Raw genomic sequence first — 27519 nt, 5'->3', positions numbered from 1 at the left:
TGTGCGCGCTGCTCGAGCACACACGTGTGTGTGAAGTGTTCATTGTTATTTCTCACATACACACCGTGGCCCTGCTCGGCTAAAAATCAGTTGGAAATAGAGGAAATGAACACTCAAATACAGGGAAGTGGAGGGCAATGAGTGCAAGTATATAGGCATGTAGATGACCAAGAGGAAACACTGAACACCCACCATATTTTAGCATTGAGAAAAAATCAGGTATTTTGAGGAATCTTTCCTCGCTGTCATCATGATTTGTCTTGATTTTTGTCTTCTGACTGAGGCAATCAACTGATACACACCATACTTAATGCACAGCAATGCTGTAAGCCATCATAAATCTATTGTCGAAGTATTTTTTATTTCAAATGTATGTCTATTGGACAAAATGAAACATTCATGAACAAGTGTTTAAGGACTGCTCAACAATGGCCCAGTCCAGTGACAATACACGAGCTGCGGTAGGCCCTGAGCATGTCACAGTTGAAAAGCGTGACAATGGCGTTTTTAATCCTAGGGACACTTTACAGAATTCACAGTCTACCCTGTCTAAGAATTTCATATTTACTGTACTTCATGTCCCACATGGTGTTCTCATCAATACAACTCTCAAAGCTCCATGCTATGGCCTCATCTGGGCCCAGGAAGGAACTGAGGTGTGAGAAACATTAACATCTGTAGAATCAGTATAGGGGAAGACCTCTGAGAACCATCCAAGTCAAGGTGTTAATTCATTAAAGAACAATAAGGTGGCCAGACCTGATGGTATTAGCAACCTAACTCATTAACATTTAGAGGGCAGGAGGGACTTTGAAATAGGATATTAAACAAGAGTTTAAGAAGCTCTAGGTTCAGTCTTCAAGATTGGTGCCCGGAAATACATCCCACGTATTTCTGTGATTGCTTTTTATTGGAATTAAGATTGAAGCTGTATTAACCGAAGAATCATCCTTTTTCCTATGAACACCTTGTGTTTTTCTTACATACTGAAGACTTGTTGTGCGTGTTCTCCACAAAAAAAAAAAAACAAGTGAAAACACTTAAGAATGCATTAGAATGCATACTAATTATAAATTGAATGTGCAGGTACACGTGTGTACGTACACTTGTGAATGTACCTGTACGCACACACAGTCATTTCAATACACACAAACACATAAGTAGTTTGTTAAAAAAACAATGGACCTTTATTGCCATTTCACTATAGATTATACACGTAAAACTCAATAGCAACAGTTTAAGACTACTTCCAACTGGATGAAATACAAAACAATGCATCAGGATGACCAGCATTCTAACAAACACGTCAGAAAGCCAGGGGAGAAAAAAAAATAATCAAACCAATTATTTAAATCTCAAAACAGCATTTAGTAATGCAAACATTATTTACAAAATAAAATAGTTTAAAAGTACTTCATGCCATGCTCCTTATTTCAAGGACACAATCAAAAATCCTTCAAATTGTACAGGAACCTCTAGTATGGAAAAGCAAGTAAAAGAAAAAGAGAAAGTAAAACTCCAGCAGAGTGGTTAAGAGACATGGTTACGCTGGAGGCCCTGGAGAAGATGAAGAGAAGAGACATGGTTCTGCTCAGACGTCTAGAAAACAGGGACAGCTTTATGTGACGCATAATAAAAGCATTCTGCACAAGGAAACCATACGCTGAAAACTCCTAAAATGACACTTAGAAGCCAGTGGTTAGCGTTCATGAGTATATACACATACAAACAAACTGCACAATACTAAAAACAAAAAACAAACAAAAAAGTTATTCAATAATTAAATATTATATAATACAAGGAGATGGGAAGCTTGGTTTTTATGTTGAATTAATTATTATATTTTTATACACAGGAGTGTATGGGTGGCCCTGACTGAAAATAAGACCCAGGGTCAACTATGGATGCATGTCTTATGTGTGGGAGTACAAGCAAGGGCCTAGCCTGGCTAGCCTGGTGGCGGGTGTGGTGTTGGAGGTGGTTGTTGGGGTGGTGTTAGCAGCCAGAGCTAGCGCTAATCTACGCAGCGCTCACTGGCGGTTGCTCTTGATGCGCTCCAGCCTCTTCTTGAGGTCGTCGAGGTTGGCGGCGGGCGAGGAGGAGCGCGTGGGGCTGTGCGAGTGCTCCTGCTGGAAGTGCGACTCACGGGACTCCTTCAGCTGCGACAGCTTGCTGTGCAACATGTCGGTGGACGAGGCCACCGTGGGCTTGGACAGCAGGGAGGTGAGGGGCGGCCGCTCGTCCGCAGACGACTGCTGCTGCTGCTGCTGCTGCAGCTGTGAAGAGCAGAGAGAAAACAGAAAGAACAAAACACTGCTTAGACCGAGAGACGAAGCCAGAGCAGATCATACTGTGAGTGTTATGACAAAAAGGGTAATCTAGGTCACCCTCTTAGATCAAAGACCTTAAAGGAACACGCCACCCAATGTCAGTAGTAATATATGTTCTTACCCTAACTTTCACGAGTTGAGTCATACCTCTCCCGTGTCGGTACGTGCACTCAAACGCTCTGGTGCGCGGTGCGAATGTGTTAGCATGTTGCTATGCTAGCGGGCTCAGACATAGCCATAGAGGGAGGAAGATAGCAGTAATCAAAAACATCCATGTTTTCCCTACTTAAATACAGTTGCACGAGTAGTTGATAAAAATGTGTAAGGTCACACAACATGAAACGTGGCGATTTTCCAAGCGAATAAACAGGAGAACTACAATGTATGGTGCAATAGCACTTGGGAGTACTTCGACCTAGCGTAGTAATATTAATTAACACCTAATTGTAGGTCCCAGCCATGCTTTCCGCCGTTTGCAGCAAAGTGGAATTCTATGAAACATTTACGAAATCACTATAATACTTCTGCTTGTCATCACAACCCTTCACAATGCATGTTATAACCATGATTGTTCACAATCTACTTTACCACTACCTGCTACTTTGCTAAGTCAGCTCAAACTAACGCCAGCAGGGCAGGTTGTCTCTATTTACGGAAATGACTGTGTGTGCCTCGGAGGGGGAGGGGGAGGCTGAACTCTGTGGTGGATAGGATCTACAATTAGGTGTTAATTAATATTACTATGCTAGGTCGAAGTACTCCCAAGTGCTATTGCGCCACACATTGTAGTTCTCCTGTTTATTCGCTTGGAAAATCGCCACGTTTCATGTTGTGTGACCTTACACATTTTTATCAACTACTCGTGCAACTGTATTTAAGTAGGAAAAACATGGATGTTTTTGATTACTGCCATCTTCCTCCCTCTATGGCTACGTCCGAGCCCGCTAGCATAGCAACATGCTAACACATTCGCACCGCGCACCAGAGCGTTTGACTGCACGTACCGACACGGGAGAGGTATGACTCAACTCGTGAAAGTTAAGGTAAGAACATATATTACTACTGACATTGGGTGGCGTGTTCCTTTAATAAAAGTAAACATTTAGGGTCAGTTACCAGAACATGGATTAAGCCTAATCCAAGACTACAGTTTATCTTCATCATCTTAATTCTTTTTTACTCTAAGACTAGGCTTAATCCATGTATGGGAAACTGGCCCAAATATACATTCATGAATTGATTAAATAGGTAGCAGTGCTACAGGCTGGGAGTGTTGAGGCCGAGGCTGACCTTGGAGTTGTTCTCTAGACCATGTCTTTGTCTCAGGATCTTGAGCCTCTCGTAGTAGACGGCTGGTTTCAGTTCCTCCCCGTTGCTGTTGATTGGGACACTGCTGGAGCTGGGCATGTACGTGGAGGGATCACCAACATGCTGGGGAATCACTGCACACACACACACACACACACACACACACACACACACACACACACACACACACACACACACACAATATGGGAAAAGAACTATAAAATGCATAGCCTCATTATGAGCAGAACCTTTAAAACAGGCAAACTATTGCATCAAGTTGCTTTAAGTATATAATGATTAATTAACAGGGCCATAGATAAATTTACAATTACAATATACCCTGAAAATGAATCTAGGATTAGTCCTCAAGTCAGCAGAATCTACAGGGGTATAGAATGTTTGTGTGTATGCGTCAGCATTGTATGTGTGTATGTACCAGTGCTGGAGGACTGGATGCGACCTTTGCCCTCACGCTCAGACTCGATCATGCGCAGGCCTCGCTCCACGTAGCTCTGGAAGAACTGGGATGTGTTGCTCAGGAAAGGCTCAACATCAGCATCCGAATACTTCAGCTTATACTCATACAGCTCTGTCAGACCCTGTACGCACACACACAAAAAACAGTTTTAGTCCTTTTCCACAAACCATGGTTTTACCAAGTGAGATGTGAACCAAATTAAAAATGTACCTCTTTAGTGTTCTCCTTGGAGCCAATCTTCTTGAAAATCTCTGAAAGAATTTCACTCACTTTGGACTTGGACATCTTTTCATCCTATGAGTAACATAAATATACATCATTAATTCATTTCCAACTCAACCACCACGCTGAACAAGCCCCGTGCTCAAAAAATAAACACAACTCTTCCATACCGTCCGGATCGCTCCCTTCTCAGACCCCTTGTCGGATTTGTGACCCGACAGGTTGCCCGCATGCTTGACCACTCGCCGCAGGTGTGCCTCCAGCTCTGACTCATTGCGGTTCTCGATCATCGACAGGTGATCCAGGATCTGTGGACATGTGAGCCAACAACTGGTTAACACACTGTAAAAAGCGCCACTACATCAACTAACCACACACACAGGGGTTTTCCTGCCCCCAGTACAAGGTCAATATGGAGAGCTTTCCATTTGGCCTTGGAGTCTTTTGAACATTGTGCTCTAGGTGGGCCTCTGTGGTGGTCATACCTTGGCACCTTTGAGCTTGCACAGGGTGTGCAGGAGGGTCTTGAGTGTCCGGTGGGGGACGTCGCTCTTGAGCTGCTTCAGCTTCTCTTTGGGGAACACCTTCATGAAGTTGTGGACGTCCAGGAGGATGCGGTCCAGGTTGATGCTATTGATAGTCTCCGGAAGGAACCGGATCATCCTCCACAGGCACTGAAGAGAAGACGGTTCCACTCATGAACACACATCCATGAGGACAAGATCTCATACACGGACTAGGGTGGTCCTTATTTTTCAACTTTTGAAAGTTCATGCTCTCACCCCACAAATATGTTTGAATAAATAAAAAAAAAAAATAATTGGGCAAAATTTTATCAATATTTAGAGGTTGCTCAAGACCTTTGAAGTTTAACACATACTGTGCAGTGTGCATATTCAGGATTATTTGCGTATTATGTGATACATTGTGCTAGGATGTATAATTGTTTAATAATATATGCTTATGGCAGCAATGAACTTATTTGACCATGCAGTCAATGTGTATTGATTATTGGTGACCACATTAAAATGGGAATTCCATATTGTCCATGCATATTTGGAATGCGTATTTGCTGATCTCATCTGCTGATTCTGGTATTTCCCAATAATATGCTGTTGTGAGCAATTCATAGCAACTCCTGTTTTAGTTGTGATATGTCTTTCAAGGCATCAATGTGAATGAAGCACAATAGACAATATACACTGAGACAATGGCTGAAGCAACACGAAGCAAATCCGCTATATGGTTACTTGGATCAGAAGAGACTGAAATAACTGGAACAAAGTTACCCTTCGAGAAGCAGGTTTTATGTTTGTTGTAATATCACCATAAAACATTGAAAAAAAACTTGCGGTGATCAAAGAAGTCTTGGTATTCTAGGACAAGGCTAGGATTCCCGTTCGTCCCCAACATGCCATAAAACAACTGGAAACACTTCACGACAAGTGGCAGAAGCTGAAGAAAAATGCCAAGAGAACTTCTGAGACTCAGCAGTGCAATGTAGAGGCCTTCGTAGACTAGTTGGGAGACCTGTTTGATATTGCACATCAAGATGCACTCATTCTTCTCAAGAATCCAGAAGATGGAGACTTTCTCCTGGCCCAAAGAGAAAGAGGACGTCCCGGGTGTACAACTGTACAATATGATGATACAATTTAAATCTCTCACTTTGGCCTTTGGCCTTGGACACTGACTGGATCTGCTCCTTGTTATTTTAATTCAATGATCAAGATATACATCCCCAATCGCCCATTGCGGTCTTCTGATGAGCGTCTGTTATGTCGACCAGTCATAAACACTAGGTCAAATTCAGGACTCTTTTCCTCAGTGGTTCCATGTTGGTGGAATGAGTTGCTCAGTGGTCTCCGTTCCTGTGATAGTTTTGGGTCATTTAAGAGGGGTCTAAAGGCATATCTGTTCAACATGCACTTAGTTCATTAAGCGCTTCTTATGCGTTATGGTTTGTAAAATATTGTTTTATTTCCATTAGGCTGTTGATTAATTTGACATTGTTGTTTACTATTGATATTCTCTTTAATGTAGTCTTAGCATGTTATTGTTTTTATATTATTGATTGAATGGACATTATTGTTTATTATTGCTTTTCCCCCCCTCATTTTCATTGTTTATTTCATTAGGCTATTGATTTAATTGACATTGTTTATTATTGCTATTCTCCTTTATATTATTATAGTCTGACCAACAAATAGTATTGCATTTTATTTTGTTGTGCGTTCTTAAATGGTACAATGTCTGCAAAAATGAGCGATTCCGGAAATACTGAAAGGCCTTGAGCTACCTCTAGATATTGTAGGAACAATTCAAAATTTTGCACAGTGTGTTTTTATTGATATCCTAACACATTTAGGGGGTGAGAGTTGAATTTTACCCCATATAAGGACCACCCTAACACGGACATCAGCACAACTGTGATTTATACCTTCATGACCAATTCTGAGAACATCGGAGACCCTGCTGTAGTGAGAAGACTGTCTTGTAGCAGCACCAAGAGAGCACTAATGGAAGAACAGAAGCCATTATTAGTACACCCGATCAGACACTGACACACACACTGACACACACACAGACAGACGCACACAGACAGACGCACACAGGCACACACAGAGACAGACAAACACACACACAGACACAGACACACACACACACGCGAGGAAGCCGACCTGAGGATGTTGGTCTGGTCTGACTTCTCCAGCACGCGAACCACCAACAGGTTGACCGAGCGGATGAGCTGCTGGCCGTCCTCGATGTCCTCCACCCGCGCGTCCAGCATGAGCGTGATGAGGCCATGCATCAGGTCCTTCAGCACCCCCATGGACGCCTCACGCGCCAGACTTTCCACAGAAAACAACTGGGAGGGGACCACACACGAGAAATCGCACAATGAGAAAGAATGGTCCAACACTTCAATACACACAAACCACCCCCCACCACACACACACAGACTTGGCATAATGTTCTACTCACAAACAAACCAACTAATCAAACCAAACTAATAAGTCTAAGGCTATTATCACAGGACATTTAAGAAACATCTTATCTAGAAGATGTGGAATTTGCGGATGTTGCAACAGCTTAGAAAGTGCCTGCTAACATGTTTAAAGTACTTTAATTACTAAATGGCATTTGTGTTCAAAACAATTTCAAGACATAAATCAAACGAGACATTTTGGCTATTCATTGGAAAACATTTGAACACAGTTGCTTCCTTGCGACAGACTAGTTGCACAATTGGTAAAGAGAGGAGGAGAATTGTTTTTGCTCACAGAGAGCATGTTGCCGATGATGCAGCTGTAGAGCTTGAAGATGTCCTTCTTGTCCAGCCGGTCGTCGGCCATGTGGGTGTTGTAGATGAGCCGCAGCTGCATGAGTGTGGCGATGAGGAATTGGTCAATGTGGCCCGACATGGCCTCTGCCTTGTCCTCCTGCCGCAACACCTCATCGATCTAAACAAGTCAGTACACACAAACACTCAGCAACAGAGCTATACAAATACCTTTATCAATAGCTATGCAGGGATATTAAATTCTTCAACGGTTCAATTGATACAAAACACAAACGCAGCCATGTTGTGTCTACTGAACAAGGATTTCGGTGCAGAACAGGGTCCTATTGCACAAAACTAGGATAAGGGATTAAGCCGGGATATCTTGGTTATCCTGGCTCAATTTATCCGTGATCCAGTTGCACAAAAGCGGGATAGGGGGCAGCAGAATATGTTATGGTATAAGTTACCATGGCGATTTATTCTGTGGAGCTAGCCTGCTCCAGACCAGGCTAAGTTCCAGGATCTATTTAATCTCATCTCTTATCTCAGTCAGCAGTCACCACAAATGGAAACCAATAGTTATACCACTGCCCACTACACATTGGCATCACATATACCTAGATCCACTGTCATTATTTAAACGCTTGTGATCATTAATTAACTTTTACATATTCGCCATTCTCGACCTGTCATGCGACAATGTGACGTCACCGGAGTACCTAACCATTTCGCGCGTGGTGGTCGCGGCACTAGTTGCAATATTCTCCTAAACAGAGGTGTTGCTGTTTGTTTCTGTTGTGAAAAGACTATCGCTACCTACTTCACACCGTAGAAGAAGCAATGAAGCCGCTCTAGTTGCCATGGTGAATCAGTGAATCTGTGATCGGTGACGGGGTCTATTTGAGGGAGCCATGACCGCGCACTTATCCAGGATAAGTTTCACCTGGCTTGATAAATCAGTGTCTGCTCATCCTGGTTTGCTCGTTGTGCAACCAATACGCTCGCCTGTACGCTCGCTCTTGTTTTGGATTAATTGAGCGCAGCTCAGTAACTTACCCCGGATGTCTTAATTCTGCTTTTGTGCAATAGGCCCCAGGAGAGTTAAATGTTGGAATGTGGAATACATAGAACCAAATAAAAACAAAACTCCTGCAGTTGCCAGGCCTGCTTCGTGTCCCACCTGTGCTAGGGCCTGGATACTGGTGTTGATGTCTCCACTGGCCACCTGGGAGATGACGAAGTTGATAGTGGAGGCTGTGCTGTTGCGGAGGTCATCAAAGTGCGGAGACACCGAACGGATCCTAAAAGACAAAACATTGAGAGAGAACGAGAAAATATTACTCGAGAGAAAAATGCACCATGTACACTACAGAACACAATGTAGATTGTATTGACAGCGCATTTGTAAACATTCACCTTTATATATAGCAACAGTGGCTAACATTCTGTGCAATCTAATTAATATAAACATGAAAAAAAATGAGCACCCATGACCTCTGACCACTGAAGTGAAGATGGGCGTTCACATTAAAGCAACACCAAAGAGTTTTTTGTACCTTAAAATAATGTTTCCAAAATCATTTCAGTGGTTCATCAACTTGTAAGAGGGTGAACGGCACTTCTGCATTCGCTTCGCGGCCCTCTATCGGGTATAAATGCACTATGTAAGTTTGCCAGATCGGGTAGTGCATCTGTAGTTCGATGGAATGAGACATAAGAAACTACAAATTTGACTTGAATCTGATGTCGCAATACATCGTACTTTCATAAAATCATGCAACATATTCTACCTTGTTTGTGGACATTGTTATTAGCAAAGCTAGTGATAAACAAATAGCGTGCGTGCGAGAGAGAGGAAAAAGTTCTTTGGTGTTGCTTTAAAGACCTCTGGCTGCAGCAGCACCAGAGCCCATAGAGCCCCGTCATGCCTGTTCAGCCCCACTGGACTGTAGTGGTCAGCAGAGGACTCACTTGGGCTCTGGGATCATGACCGGCTCCAGCAGCTCGTCCAGCTTGTGCTGCACCAGGTCGGGCAGCTCGCACACATTCGTGTGGTCATTCTCGATCATGTCCAGGTCAAGCTGGAACTCCCGTGGGATAGAGGGCGCCGAATACTCGGAATGAGCGTTGTGCTGGCGCGCTTGGCTGTGGATAGAAAAAAAACGGAAAAAAACAGTCAACCTCTTATAGAAATGTCTGAATCTGTTCATACATTTCTACAATGTAACGTTAAGGATTTTATACAAACAGGTCAACAGGGTTTTTGCCATTGGGGTGACTGGGTTATGGTGTCGCGTGATTCAGCTTTGCCTCAGACTGCCTCTGACGCCCTCACTCACAAGCATGTGATGCTCCTGCTAACTGAGAAAGCCCCTCAAGGCTCCTGCCTCTACCCTACGTGCGTGGCTGCGGAGAGGGGCTACTGGAGGAGGAGGAGGAGGAGAGGGCGGCAGGAAAGACCATACTTACATCCTATACGTGCGATACATTATTCTGTCCACGGTGAGCGGCACACACGCGTGAGAGTAGGGAGTTATACAAAGAGAGGAGAGAAAGAGATACAGGCACAGGATTAAGAGAGACCACATGCAGTCCGCCAGAGCAAAGGAGACAGGAGAGAAGAATGGCAGAGTCATCATAGCAAAGAGATTAGTCCGGTTACAGGCACACTAGGAGTCTCAGAACATGCAAAGAGATTAGTCCGGTTACAGGCACACTAGGAGATTAGTCCGGTTACAGGTTACAGGCACACTAGGAGATTAGTCCGGTTACAGGCACACTAGGAGTCTCAGAACATGCAAAGAGATTAGTCCGGTTACAGGCACACTAGGAGTCTCAGAACATGCAAAGAGATTAGTCCGGTTACAGGCACACTAGGAGATTAGTCCGGTTACAGGCACACTAGGAGTCTCAGAACATGCAATCCATTCCATGCGCTGGTCAGGTGAGCGGAAAACAGAAAGGGTTAATAGGGAGGGCCTTTTTTTAAAAGACCTTACCACATCTTATAAAACAAAGCCAGTATGGATCTAGTACTACATGAGTCAATATGGCCTCTCTTAAGAACATGGCAAAAACCGGCCTCTGAAAAAAAAGAGTGTTCATGGAGTGTTTGGAAAAGGGCCTCCTGGTGTTTGGGGGACGTACTTGAGCTTGTTGGGCATGTCCTCCTGGGCAGCGGCAGGCTTGCGCATGAAGGTGGCGCTGGGGTTGGTGGGGTGCTCGCGCTGCGCCCGCTCAGCCGGCTTGGCGGGAGCTGGGGGAGTCTTCTTTGCCGAACGCTTGATGCGCTCTTCCAGCATACTCAGGTCCTTCTCAGAGAGCTGCAAGAGACAGCGACATTGCTTAGCCCAATTCTCCAAGGCAAAGATAAATTCTCTCAATCTGATTGCTCTAGTTATGTGACTCTAGTGATGTGAAGGCCTTTCTAAGCAATTGATGCAGTTTAGGCAGTGAAGAACCTTCACAATGTTTATCATAGAGCCAGATGGGTGCTTAAATCAAACTGCTCCCCATTAGGCACCAGGGTTAAAGAGGGCTGAAATACTCTGTATATGCAGCTGTAATAGTGCCTGTAAAAGTGTATACTTATTGTTTATGTAAATACTACGGTATTCAGGGTTCCTACACATTTTCCATTTCAAAATTCCATACTTTTTCCATACTCAAATATTCAAACTTCTCAGTAGATTTTTCTGACCATATTCTAGACATTGTCAATGGAGCGTTCTATTAACATTTGAAGAGCTGTATATTATTAACTTGTTAGCCCTCAGAAAACACTTGCCCATTGTTGGATACTTTTTATTGGGGAAGTGCTGTGTTGGAAGGTGCACTCACATTTTTAGTTCTCTGTAGATACAGCATAGCCTACATACATGTACTGTATATTGGAGACTGCACTGCTGGCAGAGGCCTCATAATAATCAGTATTATTTGTTTGCAATAAAAGTTTCAGATAATGCAGTATCCATGTCTTGGCAACTTTTACAAAAATCAAAAAAGTCTACCAGTGTTTTAGCAGAAAATAGCAGAGCTACGCAAACATACCAGTGCATAGAACAGGGGTTTTGGTACCAAAGTCCCCTTGTGGGAGAGATTTTTTTCTGAGGACCCCCATTCAATTGTATCTTGATGATGGTGGACTGACAGTTAATAAGCTACACAGTACTCAGTTCCTACTCTGTAGGAATGGTTCATTATGACCTGAGTGAAGTGATTCAGCTTAGTACTGTAGATGCAATATTCTGGAAACACAAAGGTATTTCTCCATACCCTTGTTTCTTTTTCCCATACTTATCCAGACCTGGAAATTACTCAAATCAAATTCCATACTTTTCCAGGTTTACCATACTGCGTAGGAACCCTGTGTATTTAGGAAAATATTTTGCACAAACAACAAACACTCACATTGCCAATGAGTTTGAAGACCTGGTCCCCACAGACATTGTACACCACCACCACAGTGTTGAGAGCAGCATTCCGGACAGTTGTGTCACGGTCACCAATGTGGACAGCGATGTCCTTCAGGCATTTAGCCGGAGTTGGCTGGCAAACATTCATTCCGAAGCCCTCAATCAAGCACCCTAGCTCCTCCAAACATTCTGGGTTTAGCAAAATGAACCATAAAAGGAAAAGCAAAGATTACAAACAAATCATGATAACACTATTAGTGATAACCATATTCTTTAGTACTGCAACAGTATTTACGCATGTAAACTTTAGTCATGAGTAGATGATGGGCTTTGTTATGGTGGAGTGTTTGGGCTTCCTCACCACATCTCTGCTTTGAGTTCTTGGACTTGGTGCCCTCCATGAGGAAGGGAAAGAGCTTGCTGGCGGGGTACACCTTAGACAGGATGGAGAGGATGGCACGCACGTCCTTGCGCACCACGTCTTTCGACTCCCCTACCTGCTCAAAGGGCACAAGGGGAATCAAGAGTTTTTAACCATTCCAATGTAGGGGTTTCATTTTATAAGAATAATAATGCTGTACATACCACATTTCTTCATCACACACACACACCTTGAGGATGAGGTAGGGGATGAAGGAGGAGGCCTCGTAGTCGCTGAGGTGGTAGTCTTCGCGCTTCAGCATGGTGAAGAGCAGCTTGAGGAACTCCAGTGCCTTCATCAGAACGGTGGTGTTGGTGTCAAAGAAGCGCAGCGTGAACCACTTCAGCACCAGGTCCAGACAGCCGATCACCGCGTCCCGCTCGTCCTCCATGTGCTGGTCATTTCCCCCAGAGCAAGAAAGAGTGGACAACAAAGTGAAACTAAATGACATGATGGGACAGATAACATCTCCAGTGACTTGGCATGTGAAAAAGGCCTATGAGTGGCCTCCTCAAAAAATGAGATCAATAAAAAAAAAAAAAAATAAATAAATAAAAAAAGCATGTTTGAGGACACCAAGGCTGTCAGAGTCGGTTGTACCTCGATCATGGAGCCGATAGCTTTGACGTGGCGCTGGAAGTCAAAGTGGAAGAGCTCGTCCTGGAGCCACTTGGCCAGGCAGATAGACATCTGGGTCTTGAGCTGCTCGATGTACTCATCCCTCGGAGTGTTGAAGTTCCACTTCAGGATCTGCAGGGCAAGAAAGAAAGAAAATGAAGTTGCAGCTTTGAGCAAAGAACTTAAAAGTTTGGAAGCCATAATTTATTATTGAACATTAAAAATTAGGATAATTTAATTTGATTTTAATCTGAGTCTAATTAAAATCACCTGTATATTAATATTCTAACTCATGCCCTCGTGATCTGGGCTATGAAGGTACCAACCTTGAGTGACTTCTCCTCCTTCACACGCTGCTCCTTAGCGTTGGGCACCAGGATGAAGATGGGGCCGGACTTATCCTCCTCATCCTTGGCATTGGCCTTGACCACAGTCTTCTTCCCCACCACACCCTACCCAGGAAAACGTGAACATAAGAGCCATTACATATATACTCAGACAGACAGATAGACAGACAGACGGACGGACCATTAAATTCTCTTCAACACCTCCCTGGTATAAAGAGAAACCGGGTGAGTGCTTTGCTGTGTAAACCCACCAGCCCCAAGTGCACTAGTGATTGCTGTGACTGACTCATGACAAAGGACACCAACATTCTTACAAAGGTACCTGCTTGTCGTCAAGACTGTGGTCTGAAAGCCGTTTGGGATTACTGATATTACTAGCTCTGTCCATGCCAGAGTTGAGTTCCACACTGGCTCTCTATATTTAATGAACACAGATCAGCTTCTTAGAAAATACTGGCTTTCCAGAAGGGTAAAGTCTTACTAAGACAGTATTGTTTCACTAGTCCTTTTCCAAACGATTAGTGTAAACAGTACTAAAATGGAACAGTGTTCAAACAAATGACGACATGGGGGAGAAATGAACCTTTTTAGCAGCTGGGCCAGCTGACTTTGCTCTCTTGGTGTCAGGTTTGGATTCTCGTTCCCGCTCACGTTCACTGGGAGCAAAGTCATCTGCGGCACTCTGGGCACTGGCTGGAGCTGAAGGAATGACAAGATCAAGAGAGGATACCTCAGTAGCTATAGTATACACACTCTACATACTTCATTAGGAACAGTATATACATACTACATACCTTATTAGGAACAGTATATACATACAACATACTTCATTAGGAACAGTATACATACAACATACTTCATTAGGAATAGTATATACATACTACATACCTCATTAGGTACAGTATATACACTACATACTTCATTAGGAACAATATATACAAAGAGCATCATATGGGTGATCCTTTATGGATGCTGAACTAACATCCAAGAGGTTAATTTAGCTTCATTGCTGTCCACTTCAAATGTTGAACTTATGAGAAGTAGTGAGGGGACTGTGGACAGGCTGCTGTAGCAAACTGAACAGAACAAAGAGTTCTACTAATTCCTCCGTAGGTCAGATCCACTGTGGTACCTGTGGTGGGTCTCCCAGAGGAGGCTGCCTTGGTTGGGGCGGCTTTGGCCGGAGGACCGAGCTTGGCCGGCATCACCGCTCGTGCTTTCTCCAGCATGCCGACCACCTGGTCCTTGGACGCCGGCTACAGAGTAGACAGAGAGGAAATGACATCATGAGATGAACCGAGGGAAGCAGTAGGTGAGACAGAGGCCAGTGCACAACAAAAGGGAGTTTTGAGTAAATACTTTTTAACATCCTCCATCTCATTCATTCAGAAACCACAGAAGCAAAGAGGTCTTCTTACACAGGCCAAGGTCACGAGGACACACCGTACCTTTAGCTTGCTGGTGGCCTTGGTCATCTTCTCGTAGCCCAGGTGCATCATGAAGGTGGGCAACGCGTCCTGGGCCTTCTTGCGCACGTCTCCGCTGCGGTCCTCCAGGCAGCAGTAGAGTTGGGGCACACAGAGCATCAGGTCTGGGGACGCCGCCCGCAGACTGGGCAGCCTCTCGGCCAGCCAGCCCAGCAACTGCAGACGAGGAGCACAGGGGTCACGGAGGTCAGACACACACATTCTCTTTCCATTTCATTTTCCCCAGTACAAGGATCTTCACTTGTTTGATGGGTTAGTACAACTTTCACAGAAGACTATTTAAAGGGTCACTAATGAACCAACCCATGAAATCACTGTTGGGACAGGTCTGGAATTTCCCCTAGGGATCAATAAAGTATATCTATCTATCTCTCTATAACTAATTCATAGATATGTCCATTTATCTTGATTTATTGAATTGATTGATATTTGATTAAATACCACTAACAATTATTTCACTGCAGGACTACAGCAAAACACCCTGCCGACAGGGGCAAGGCCACAGTTCATAAGGTGCTGAAATACTGTATGTGCAGCTGACAGCCTTAAGGGGGTTGTTGGCGTGTGGTTAGTAGAGGTGGGAGGGGGGTCTGGGTACCTCCTGTCTGAGGAAGGGGTTCTCCCTCTTCAGCTCCTCTGACATGTCCTCTCCCTCCAGCCACTCCTTCATGCCCGTCTGCTCCACCCAGGCATTCAGCGTCGTCATGGCAGAGGTCCGCACATTCGCCTGGGGAGGGGGAGAGAGGAAAGCCCAGGGCCAACTTGTAGATCACATACAGTCACTACCAAACAGTCAGTGACCGCTGATAGAGTATGTGTGAGTATGTGAGTGTGAGCATGAGTGTGTGTTATAATCTCTACCTTGCTGTCTCCAAGCACAGTGATAATGGGAACTCCCAGATGCTTGACATGCTGCTTGAGGCCAGGGCCCATTGCTATGGCCAGCTGCTGTAGGATATTTAGTGTCTGCTGAACCTGTGGGCCCACACACACACACACACACACACACAATATGAGACATGACATGATTTACTGCCCTCTGCTGGTGAAGAAAAAAACAAAAAAAAAAAAAAAAAAAAAAAACAAACCCAATCATTTATTTTCAAAGGCAAACAGAAGTTCACAAGGAGGATAACATCACACAGGATCATACAGACACACAGAGTTGGACTCCTCACCAGTAGTTTGTTGGAGTCATTGAGACGGCCCTTGAGGGCCAGGGGCAGCTCCCCGATGTTGGACTGGATGAACTTGGCCTCAGAGATGACCGCAGCCACTTCGTCCAGACCCTCCTTACGGATCTTCCAGTTCTTGTCCTCGATCTTGGACACCATCTCAGATGTGATCTTATCACTGGAGGCAAAATCACGCAGGTTAAAGATGCACAATAACAGGCCAGAAAACAAACTAGCTGCATGTTGAATGGATGTGTGTGGTTTGTGCGTGTTACCTGATGTCTGTTCTGGGCAGCAGGTCCATGACATCTCCCGCTCCTCCCTCATCCTCCTGCTCGTCAGCATCCTCTCCGTTCTCCTCAGCACCGCCCTTCTTAGTGGCACCTCTGAAGGGAGCCGGAGCAGACTGGCCCTGCATCTACACACACACACACACACACACACACACACACGTTAGCCTGCAGTATGAATGCTGGGATAAATTTTCGATAGACATAATGAATGTTGTGGAATTACTAGGGCTGTCAAAATAACGTGTTAATTTCGATTAATTAATTACAGAAATAACAACGTGTTAAAACATCTAACGCTGATTAATCGCATTTCATAGTAACATTTGACCCAGTGCTGCAGTCTGGCTATCGTGACTGAAGGAGGCAGATGAGAAAGCACTGCTTTGAATGAAACATTTAGCCTACGTTTAAAAAAAAAAAAAACGCCCAGACCAATACTGTTGACAGGAGATTCAATTTACTATTTCTGCACTAAGGTTTCGTCCTGTCTGTTTGGTGTTTGTCTGTTCATACTCCCTTTGTGATTGTAATACAGAAAATCCTTAAAATAAAATTCTTAAAAATAAAATAAAAATAATGCTAGCCGCCAGCCTTGTCAAAGTTAATTTTGCTAACGTTTTGCTGAGCCTACACTACATTTCCGTTGCAATCGTTTTCCTACTGTTTAGTTTAATTTCTTGAACTATCCTGGACTGCCACCTACTGGATAAAAAAGGCAACAAACTATTTTATGTGTGAATAAAAATCTACAACATGTTTGAATGGCCAAAAAAAAGGATAAATCATGGGGGTATTCCACACATTACCTTGGTGTTAGGGTAGCCTACTCTGTACATGTCATTGACAGTAAGTGGCAACTTTAGTCATTTGCATTTATCATGCTAAACATCTGACAGCAGGCATGCTGATTCCTGAGCCAAAGGGGAAATTATGATAAAAGAGAGAGACGTTGAACTTTAAAGTCTATAATGTTGGTTTAGCTCATCTGCAACTAGTTTTTAAGATATGTTCATAGCAAAAATGGATGCATATCGATTAATGAAATCACAGATTGTGTAATTAATTAGATTATTTTTTTTAATCGAAAGTTACGAGACTTTATTGAGCACTAATACACATATTAGTTATGTATTAATGGCCAACTTGTGTTCCTTAGCATTACCAAAACTTGGTATTTTGTGAAGTGAAACATAAATGTATTTGTGTATGGCATTAAAAGGTTCAAATTCCTGACCACTTGCCAATAACAAGGTTCTGAGTGGTGCCATCTTGTATAATTAGGTTCTCTCTCATACTTTTGCTAATGCTTTCTTTTGATGATATCAGCATGTTCAATAATGCTGTGCTCTTAGCACATTCATAGCTGTGGTTTTCCAGAATGCAGAGCTGGTTATGGCCTACACCGGTTCAGGGCTTAAGTTTACCCTCCCCTCCCAAACACACACACACACTGACTCTATAGAACAAACACCGTCAGCAGAAATGTACCTTCTCAAACTCGGCGTCGATCTGTGAGAGCAAGGCGGTTTTCTCATCCTCAAAGAACATGCGCAGTGGAGCTCCCATGTAGAGATACATCACGCCAAGCAAGGTGATGGCAGATGTGCGCACCGCCTAAGACACACACACACACACACACACACACACACACACACACACACACACACACACACCAGGGTAGAAGCTTTACTTTATCTCTCTGGCATAATAGATTCAGTTTCACACAAAGGAAATGTGGCTGTGGCTTTAAGATATGGTGTTATGTGAGTGTAGTATTTCAACACATTTGAATATTATTTCCATATAATATGCTTAGCAACTTGCAACAGGTGTAAGAATAGGTGGCTTCGTTGGTTTAGTATGTAGCTAATGGGCATTTCATAGCCTAAATGACACAGAACACTGGCAGCCTAGTCGACATAAAATAAACAAAACACTCACCGGATTGGTGGCACCCAAAGCAGTCTTAACATTATTGATAAATGCCTTCACATTGATCCTGCAGGAAACAGAAATACAATGTTCAATGGATCTTCAGACACAAACCCATGAAATCATAAATGACTAATTTTAATTAGCATGTGGAAACATACCCTGTGAACCCAAATTCCTTCATGGCGTTTGCCAACCAGTTTAGAGTTTCAGCCTGATTCTTGGGGTTTTTCTGTGCAAAAGCCAGGGACACCACCTAAAGACAAAATCAAGCACATAAGAGTTCAGTTAATTAGCTTGTTATAACATTGTCCTTAAACATGACTTAAACCTCCTTTGTTAAAAATATCTAAACTTTCACGTTTATGTCACATTATGTTGTGTGTGTGCATGCTTGCACGCATGCACATGGAGTGAGCAGGTGCATGTTCGTGTCGCACTTCTCTCTGGATCAGTGACAACAGAGTGAAGCTAAAAGTAGGTTACAATGGCATGGGTCTATTGCCAATTCCACAGGTGTCTCTGGGGCATGGGTCACAGCTATTAGCGCTCTGCATTTAGCCACTTATCTTATCAGTCACCAAACAAACGTTTCAACAACAGCTTCCTTCAGAGGACCATTTCAATTAAATATAATATTACAATATTACGATATTGTGGCAGCCGTGGCCTACTGGTTAGCACTTCGGACCTGTAACCGGAGGGTTGCTGGTTCGAACCCCGACCAGTAGGCACGGCTGAAGTGCCCTTGAGCAAGGCACCTAACCCCTCACTGCTCCCCGAGCGCCGCTGTTGATGCAGGCAGCTCACTGCGCCGGGATTAGTGTGTGCTTCACCTCACTGTGTGTACACTGAGTGCTGTGTGTTTCACTAATTCACGGATTGGGATAAATGCAGAGACCAAATTTCCCTCACGGGATCAAAAGAGTATATATACACACTTATACTTATACAATATTCCAAACATTTATCCACTGACAGTTCATAGTAGTATGCAATACAAATGTACAGAAATAAATACATGAGCCAATTTGTGGAGCCCCTTGTACAAGGTTAGTCCTCCTTTGCAGGGACGGCACAGACCTGTTCGGCGGTCCAGGGCAGGGAGCAGGCCTCGCCGATGGCCGTCAGCGCTTCCTTGGCCTTGCCGCCACATTTCACGTCGCCAATCTTGTCCACCAGCCCGTCCAGCACCACCAGGGCAGATGTCTTGGAGAAGACGCCCTTCTGGGCAATCAGGCCCACGATGTGCAGCTTCATCTGCATCACCTAGGAGACAGCAGGACAAAGGGCATTTTGAACAACAGCTCATAGATCTATTGGTCACCTCCATCACCTTGGTTCCTCAACTTGTGTAAACCAAACATGGTATTTGTGTTAGTAAATCACGAGGTCATGCAAATCAGGCAGAGAACATCTTGCGAGTGCTTGACCTGGCCAGAGGTCTGGTGAGTTTGAGAGTTGCTAATGACGACAAACACACCTGGAAATTCGTCTCCTTCCAGCCCGGCTTCTTGGCCAGCATCCGGACCAGTGCCTGGCACGGCATCTCGCTGCGGTCCATCTGCTCCACAGCCTGGAAGTGAGACAGCCCGCAGCACAAATGAGTGTGGTCACCCACAAGTACGCCATTGTTTTATTTGACTAAACAGTCTGACCAGAAAACTGGCCAAAAAGGACTTCAGTGTGACCAAGCGGTCTGCTCCTTGGTATCCTAACTCCATTCGATGCTAGCGGACGTTAGCAACAGAAATCAGTTTGATTTATTTTTTCCATTTGGAATGTGCTAACTGGATGTGACACGACACAGTGCTGTACAGCGTGATGTGGCGCGACATTTTGAGCAGAACTTTTTGTCGGACGCCCCGTTTCTGTTTTCTTTCGGTCACTCGCGTTGCTCTGCTATTTCGAACAACAAATATGATGCAATAGAATAACATAATTGATATAATATTCAACAGATTCAATATGGACAGAGAGCATTCAATGCTACGCGACACCCGGATGTAGTTACAGTAGGACAAGCTGTGTAAGAGTAGAAAGGTCACCTTCTGAAATTCCTCCATGCTGGCCAGACGCTCCTTCCAATTGCCACTGTCCAGCTGCTGCATACAGGAAGCGGGCAACACGGCAGCAGCCTTCTCCTCACACACCTCCAGCTGGTCAGTCACACACACACACAGTTTTGAGGGAGTCGCCCTACATGCCAGTTTTTCCATTGAAATTTCAACAAAACAAATAGATGACAAGAAATTACATGTTTAATGTTTGCTTACTGAGAGTTCAGTCTCTACAATCTCTTTGCTTTCTGGAGCCTTCTTTGATTTTCCACTGGGTGTACTGGAAGGCTTGCTCTTTTTCAGGGGACCAGCCGACTGAACATAATAGGAATAATATAGAAAGAAAAAAAAATCATTAGTATATCCATCCATGCATCTTACAAACCCCTTCCCCGTTGGAGAGACTTGTGGAGGACAGGAGACATTAGTAGGGTACTGCCTAGAGGCTTGAGGGAGGGATGCTCCTCACCTTGGCAGCTAGGGCCTTCTTAGGAGGCCCTGAGGCCTTGGGTGGAGGCTCTGCTGCGGGCGCGGCCTTGGCTGCAGGTTTCTCCTTCTTCTCAGCTGCTCCTGCAGCACCTTTCTTTCCTCCAGCTAGCTCCACTTTATCTGCACATTCTTTTATCTGTTGCAGCAGCAAAGACAGAAGAAGAATTAGCATAATGTGTGTGCCATCAGGTGTTTGCTAATCATGAAATAAATAAATAAATAAATAAATAAATAAATAAATAAAAGAGTTGTAACAGTTTGACCCAATAAACTCTTCATATGCAAAGAATCTTTTGCAAAAATCAAACCACTTCCTACATATTAGAATGCATGATAGGAATGAACCTTTGTGTGTAACATGTTTATGATACATATTTGGATGATGTGGTTGTTACCCTATCAAGCTTGAGTTTATCCAGGTCTGCCAGGAATGGGTTCACTGCCTTCTCCCCCAACACCTTCATGGCAGTGCCCAGAGCTTCAAAAGCAGCGTCGCGCACCTCTGCAGCAGAGTCATTCACTTGCTGTAGGTTAGAAGATGGGGGGGGTTAGAATCGAAGCATCAGAAACAATCCAAACTCTGCTGCCATTTATCAACTCGTTTGTTTGAGCTGTGTGTACCTTCAGAAAAGCGGCACAGAAAGGCTTCAGAACACTTTTTGGCAACGTGGATGGAGTGCAGTGACGGAAACTTCTAGCCAGGAACAGGGAGGCCTGCTGCTTGATGGAGGGATTCTTGTTGTCCATCACAGACAAAATATCCTCACTCAGATTTTGTAAAGTTGTCTATAGACAGAAACACAAAGAAATTCACAATATGAGTGAGGCCCACTTGATGATGATGATGATGATAATAATCATAATAAAGTACATAGCTCTACGCTGGTCAAAACAACAAAAAGCTGTCGTTTTCTGTGTTATTTCAAGCACTCACAGTTAGGAAGATTGCATCAATGGCCTCCTGCAAGGCCTGAACCACTTGGGGTTTCTTCTCTTTGAACTTCTCTAAGATGGTTGGCACCACCTTCAAAGAACCCAGAAGAGAGCATGTCAGTTAAGTTTGTTAACAACAGGAGCATAAATTTAGACTTGAAATCGCAAAAGCTCACATGGCCCGCATAGGTCCCAAACTTCTTCCGAAGACCCGCCGCTAATCCGGTTAAGCATTTGGCCGCCAGCGCCACCAGCATCACATTGGTATCTTTGCCAACAACCTGCAGAAGAGATTTCAGGGGATTTAACACACAGACCTACTTTACCCAAAGATCTCACCTGCCAGACGTCTGTCTGCTGCTCAAATAACTTAGTAACCTTTTTCAGGGCGCGAGTCAGGTCTCCATAGTCTCCATTCTCCAACTTCGGAATTTTGGTCAAAGTTTCTACCGCCTCCAGAGCCTCCTTCCTTTCCTGCCATTTCTTTGCTTCCTATATCGGGTTGCAAGGAAGATGGAAGGTGAGCATCAAACACGGTCACTAAAAACACAATCTTGAAGACTTTTGTGAACTGTACGAGCACTCACAATTTTGTCATAGAAATCTTTAGGCAACTTGGACAGGATTTCCACAGGCTCCAGGAGCTCGTATGGATCAGCAGGTTCTTCACATTCATCATCGTCATCTCCTACAAATAAATTTAAATTATACTTTTCGTACAGATACTCAAATTACAACTAAATCTGTTGCTAAATTGCCGAAAACATTACAAAGAACTCAATTCTAAATTCTGCAAAGGGTCACTTTAATAAAAAAAAAAAAAACATTATTAAGATATTATTCAGCCAAACAGCAGAGTGTAGAGGGAGAGGGGTGTGACAGCCAGGCTTACCGTCCACCTGGTCTCCTCCTGAAGCTTGATGCTGCTCAAACTTGGCCTTGAGGTCCTGCTGGGATCGCAGGAAGCGGGACTGTCTGGGGGGCGATGTGGGCAGCTTCACCCACTCCTCCTCCAACTCTTTCAGCTGCACACCAGGAGACAGAGGCCAGACGGGCCATTAAGCATCTTACAGGCCAGCTCAGACAAACACCACAGACATCCTTGAAAAAGCCTGATGAAGTGCTGTGCTCTGACATATAAACAAAGTCACCCCCCAGGAGGATGCTTTCTTGGTGCCTCTTCATGAATGGAAGCTTTATGAAGCACTGCCTTTCATAAAAGCTAGTGGTTGTGATTTTTAAACAGTCAGAATTGAATATGGTGGAAAACAAACTTTTGAGCTGTCTTTTTCTCTTACGTCATTGTTAGTGAGATGGCCCTTAACTTACTTGCACAGAGTTGATGTTCTGAAGAGGGGCACGAAGTGCATCTCGGATCCACTTGTAAATCTCTACAGCTAGCAATTTGGCCTCATCTCGAACTGCCTTTTCTCGAGACTCAAACAGTTTTGGCAACAGTTTGACTACTGGCTTTAGGGTGATAATCTTGGAACCAAATTCACTGCAAATAAAAATAAAAACCATGAATAACTGAATAAATTGACCAAATCAGGCCAAATATATAGACCACTCAAAGTCAAATTTTCAATTAGTGAATAGATTTATGACTAAAAAGAAAGGAGGAGGTAAAATCTAGTACAAACCTGAGGGCTCTCCTTAGTGTCTCTACGCTTGCTACAACAATCTTGGGGTTCTTGTTGTCCAGCCCCTTAATCAGCTCTTCCTGGACCACCTCAGCTTTCTCTATTTCTACATACATGAGGCAGATATCGGAGCCCAGCTCTTTGGCCCGTGCTTTGGGCTGGTTGAAAACTTTGTTGACCACTCCAGACACTACCTCTCCAGTCGTTCTGAAAAAATAAATAAATAAATAAATAAACAAACAAACAAACAAACAAACAAACAAACCCATGTGCTGAACACTAACAGCAGCCTCAAAAGTTTACCATCAGCGGCTGTGCACAAAAGATAAGCATATGGTTCTTTTGTTCGGTCAACATCTAGGCCAACACTGATGACCTACTGACGATATACTTCACAGGCCTACCAAACAATATCACACACCCAACAACTTAGGGAGTGGTGTTATGGTAAAAGCGACATGTTATGACAACAGAAAACCAAAAACCACTCACAGCTAGAACACAGCTTGCATTTATGTGTGTTGAACAGTCCGTGTGAGGTGAATGCCAGTGTCACATATCTAACGGCTATGATAACGGTGTGAGAATAACTTCCATATAGTACAGTGTTTTTACTCAAGGAAAACAGAAGGATAATTCTTCTTAAGTGAAGAACATGAAAATATCTGCAGAAATTAAACACATCAACTAGGGACCTAAATAAGCCTGGTAGTGCAAAAACATAATAAATAAATAAATAAATAATAATAAAAAAAAAACTGTACTTACTTGCCAGCCACATGGGCATTCTCTATATACACAAGTGCTGCCTCCAGGCCTTTGAGCTGAGCTACAGCGTTGGAGTCTGTTACAAATCTCTTTATGAGTCCCAAGTATTTTGCCCATTCTGGGCTTTTCTCGTCCGTTATCCTCTGGAAGAGCTTCAGTGCTTCCTCATATCCATTTACTCTTGCTTTCCATACCTTGAGGTCGAGCCAGACATTTAAAAGACAGAGAGGGAACAAAACTAAATGAGTTCATGACTGTGAGAACTGACCCAGTTTTCTGTGAGAATCTGAATACCTGTAATAGACAGCAGTCTGTCAAACCTACATTTAGGGATGGCTTGCCTGGGTATGGGAGCCAGATTATTTTTGCTCATTAAGTTTCTGTTTTGCTCTTTAAGTCGAAAAGCAAAAGGCAACACAGGCTACTAGAAGCTCAAGGGGCTTAGCATCAATTGCTCCGATTCGTTGTTAGCTTCTCAGGAATGCACAGCACATGGACTAAATTGCAATTTAAGCTCTTTCCTTCCAAAATGATGTCTGAGGTCAAATGTTACAAAAACAGCAATACCAGACTATTCTCAGGATTGACTCCTTTGATTTATAAGATTATTTTAAGATATTGGATTTCTTGAAACTGCAAGCAACACACCTACTTGAGTGAAATTGGACAGTTAGTTAAAAATCACCTTGTGTTCACATTTCTGATCAATAGGCAACTTCATCCATTCACTGTCGTCCCCCATGGTGGCTTCTGTATGGGTGTGCCTTATCTGTTTAACTGCATGGAGGGGGAAACATCAGGAAAGGTAGCATTGCATGCATATTACAGTGGGACAAAACCGTACAAGCATATTAGTTCTAATAGGCTACTACTTTTAACAACCTTCCCACAACAATACTGAATGCATGACAAACAATCTGAAAAGCATTCATGATTAGGTTTACACAGACTAGCAAGCTAAAAGAATACCATATGAACGTTGAAAAACACAACCACTTGTATGCAAGAACAAGTTATATGAAACATTTAAAAATATATTCTGGTCGGTCACAAGCTGCTAACACGTCATTGATGAGAGCAAGGCTAAGAACGTTACATGCATGCAGGCCATCTACAACAGAAGACCATGAGGATGATGGGAAATAGCTTTCCATGCTATCCAGAGCAATATTCCATACTACAGATGCACCACCATTGAGAGCCTACTAATGCCATAGCTAATGGAGCAGAATGGGGTTTCACATTTCATGCGGATCCATAAAACTCCGTTCAACAGCTATGAATCACGATATTCCTAGCCAGGCCAGGTGAACATAATCCATGCGCATGCCGAAGTAGAGGCGACTGTTGTGACGTTCATTACAAAATCAACTGTTTGGGAAAAGGTCAGCTCCCATAATCTAAATTAATTATTACAAACCACCAACATTATGGTCATTTAACTCTGCGTCACACAGAAATATCTTCTTGCTAGTTTCAAGCACAACAGTGATGGTGACAAATTAACTGCTGTTTACATCTAAATGCGCACAGCTTGGTTGACATTATGCTAACGTTAATGTTAGCAATGTAGCTAGCTATGTTTGTTCAGCTGGCTACATAATAACAGTTAACCATAAACTACTGTTGATTGAATCACTAACGGATTGCTAGGTCACATCTGAAGAAATCATCTGCAGAGAAGATTCTAAGCAAGATGAAGCAACTGATGTTTAGATTCTATCTTTGCCTCGCCCACCTTTTGACTTAAGCTAAGTACGGGATAGATTTTCTACAGTGTAACGTTATTACTAACTGACTAGGCGTGGGGCATCAACACTTGAGCTGCATGCACATTCATTAGTTCAAACAAATTCCTCAGAAGACAAAAAAATGTGTATATCTCAGATGGCAACATCTTTTGGATGCCAGCCACATCCGCAGGGGACAGGTTTACAGCTCAGCTCAGCTTGTCAACCATGGCTGTGTTGGCTAATTTAGCTTCAGTTACCAGCGAAAACAGCCAAGCTACCAAGTTAACGTTGGCTGGCTAGGGTAGCTAGTTAGCACATGAACTGGGAGGGCCTAGCCAGGCTGGCTAGCATCAGCTACACTCGAAACGGCGAACACGTCCACCACCTCGCCATTTCAAATGTTTACAACAAATCCATCGCTACACGACCCCCTGATAATATATGGGCATAAAATGGTTGGCATGACAATGCAGTCACCATACAACATGGGCACAAAATAAACCGACTCACTATTGTTTGACACAAGCGCTTGTTATTTTATACACAACCAGGCCCCGACAACGCAATGGTGGGTGCAATAAATGACTCGTTAATCGTTAAAAAGCTGGTTGTCTTTACAGCAGCGCAAAAGGACATTTTGATATAGAATTCACTTAGTTACATTACCTGTGTTCCGACAGAGAAGGCAGGGTGATTTTATGCAGATGGAGCTGATACTCAATCATTACTCTTCGGGCTTTGAAACGCCTCCAAGGGCGGAGAGTCAGAAGGAGGGACCCAAATGAACAGAGCGTGCTTCAAGCAGCCGGTTATACACGGTGACGCATACATTCGGCTAACTCCAACCAATGCCCACCCTGTCTTGAGAGATTGACTGGGAAAGAAGTTTGACGGCTATGTTTTATTTACAAATGACGAAAACGTTATTAAATATACTGATATACTAAATAATTACTTTTTTTTATTCTAACAAACAAACTAATTTAGCCTACTTTTTTTACACAAATAATTTTACAAATAGTTGTATGTAGCCATTTTATTTGACCAAGATGACCTCTAAAGTAGGGCTAATGTTGAAATTGACTAGGCTAATTTCAATGTTGAACATGGATTTAGATTTGCCTATTGGTGTGCAAGCAAACTTGTCAACAGGAAGTTAAGATTAATTCAATGAAAAAACTGTAAGTGTTACTACTCTGTGAGATTGCAATGTCGGTTTTGTAGGCCTGTTTTTTTCTTGGACTTAAATGACAAGCTGAACACAATCAACATAAAAAATTTTTGTAGGCTGCTTTATAGCTCTTCATAATGAGCAATATATTAAATAGACAACCGAGAGGTTCTGGGGTCTAGACTTGTAATAGGCTATAATGTCTATCAAAAAAAAATCCCTGTATTATGGGCCAGACAATAAAAGAAAGGCGAAGAACAGGTGAGTAATGTGGACACGAAGCGCCTGAAAAGAGATCATAAGTAACATGAGCATAGCTATTAGCCTAATCACCCCGTGGGAGTATGGAAAGGGTAATACAAGATTTTATTAATTTGTAAATGGTAATAAAAAGAGAAATTATATACATC

At 43.3% G+C, this 27519-nt stretch overlaps 1 protein-coding gene across 1 annotated transcript; it reads right to left on the bottom strand.

Moving 5' to 3' along the window:
* Nucleotides 1-1161: 1161 nt before the first annotated feature.
* On the bottom strand, nt 1162-26744 carry ckap5 (cytoskeleton associated protein 5). The gene is made up of 44 exons (XM_042110405.1): nt 26605-26744; nt 24891-24982; nt 24206-24399; nt 23438-23644; nt 23124-23295; nt 22687-22819; nt 22382-22482; nt 22173-22286; nt 21971-22075; nt 21796-21885; nt 21483-21647; nt 21257-21385; nt 20842-20997; nt 20589-20687; nt 20361-20471; nt 19796-19888; nt 19396-19581; nt 18474-18568; nt 18322-18379; nt 17869-17994; nt 16363-16505; nt 16091-16265; nt 15774-15887; nt 15511-15639; nt 14874-15068; nt 14558-14681; nt 14009-14124; nt 13405-13530; nt 13061-13210; nt 12651-12854; nt 12401-12536; nt 12035-12228; nt 10772-10947; nt 9596-9769; nt 8805-8925; nt 7623-7802; nt 7020-7207; nt 6779-6854; nt 4824-5012; nt 4509-4646; nt 4327-4410; nt 4075-4237; nt 3621-3772; nt 1162-2276 (listed from the first exon to the last, which is right to left on the bottom strand). Exons 2-44 carry the CDS (start codon nt 24945-24947, stop codon nt 2031-2033), a joined length of 6084 nt encoding a protein of 2027 aa, XP_041966339.1. The 5' UTR covers nt 24948-24982; nt 26605-26744; the 3' UTR covers nt 1162-2030.
* Between the last annotated feature and the right edge of the window lie 775 nt (nt 26745-27519).

Source organism: Alosa sapidissima, chromosome 11, assembly GCF_018492685.1.
Source record: "Alosa sapidissima isolate fAloSap1 chromosome 11, fAloSap1.pri, whole genome shotgun sequence".
Classification (NCBI taxonomy): Eukaryota; Metazoa; Chordata; class Actinopteri; order Clupeiformes; family Clupeidae; genus Alosa; species Alosa sapidissima.
Note: the sequence above shows the minus strand (reverse complement) of the source record. Positions and strands in the feature narration are given on the sequence as shown.

What these genes read in the sequence shown, in the direction of transcription:
- ckap5 (XM_042110405.1), bottom strand. Translation starts at nt 24,947, where the DNA reads ATGGGGGACGACAGTGAATGGATGAAGTTGCCTATTGATCAGAAATGT. An exon ending in CTTTGGGTGCCACCAATCCG is followed by an intron (nt 17,995 to 18,321) that starts GTGAGTGTTTTG and finishes TGTGTGTCTTAG; the next exon opens with GCGGTGCGCACATCTGCCAT. An exon ending in GTCATGATCCCAGAGCCCAA is followed by an intron (nt 8,926 to 9,595) that starts GTGAGTCCTCTG and finishes TTTGTCTTTTAG; the next exon opens with GATCCGTTCGGTGTCTCCGC.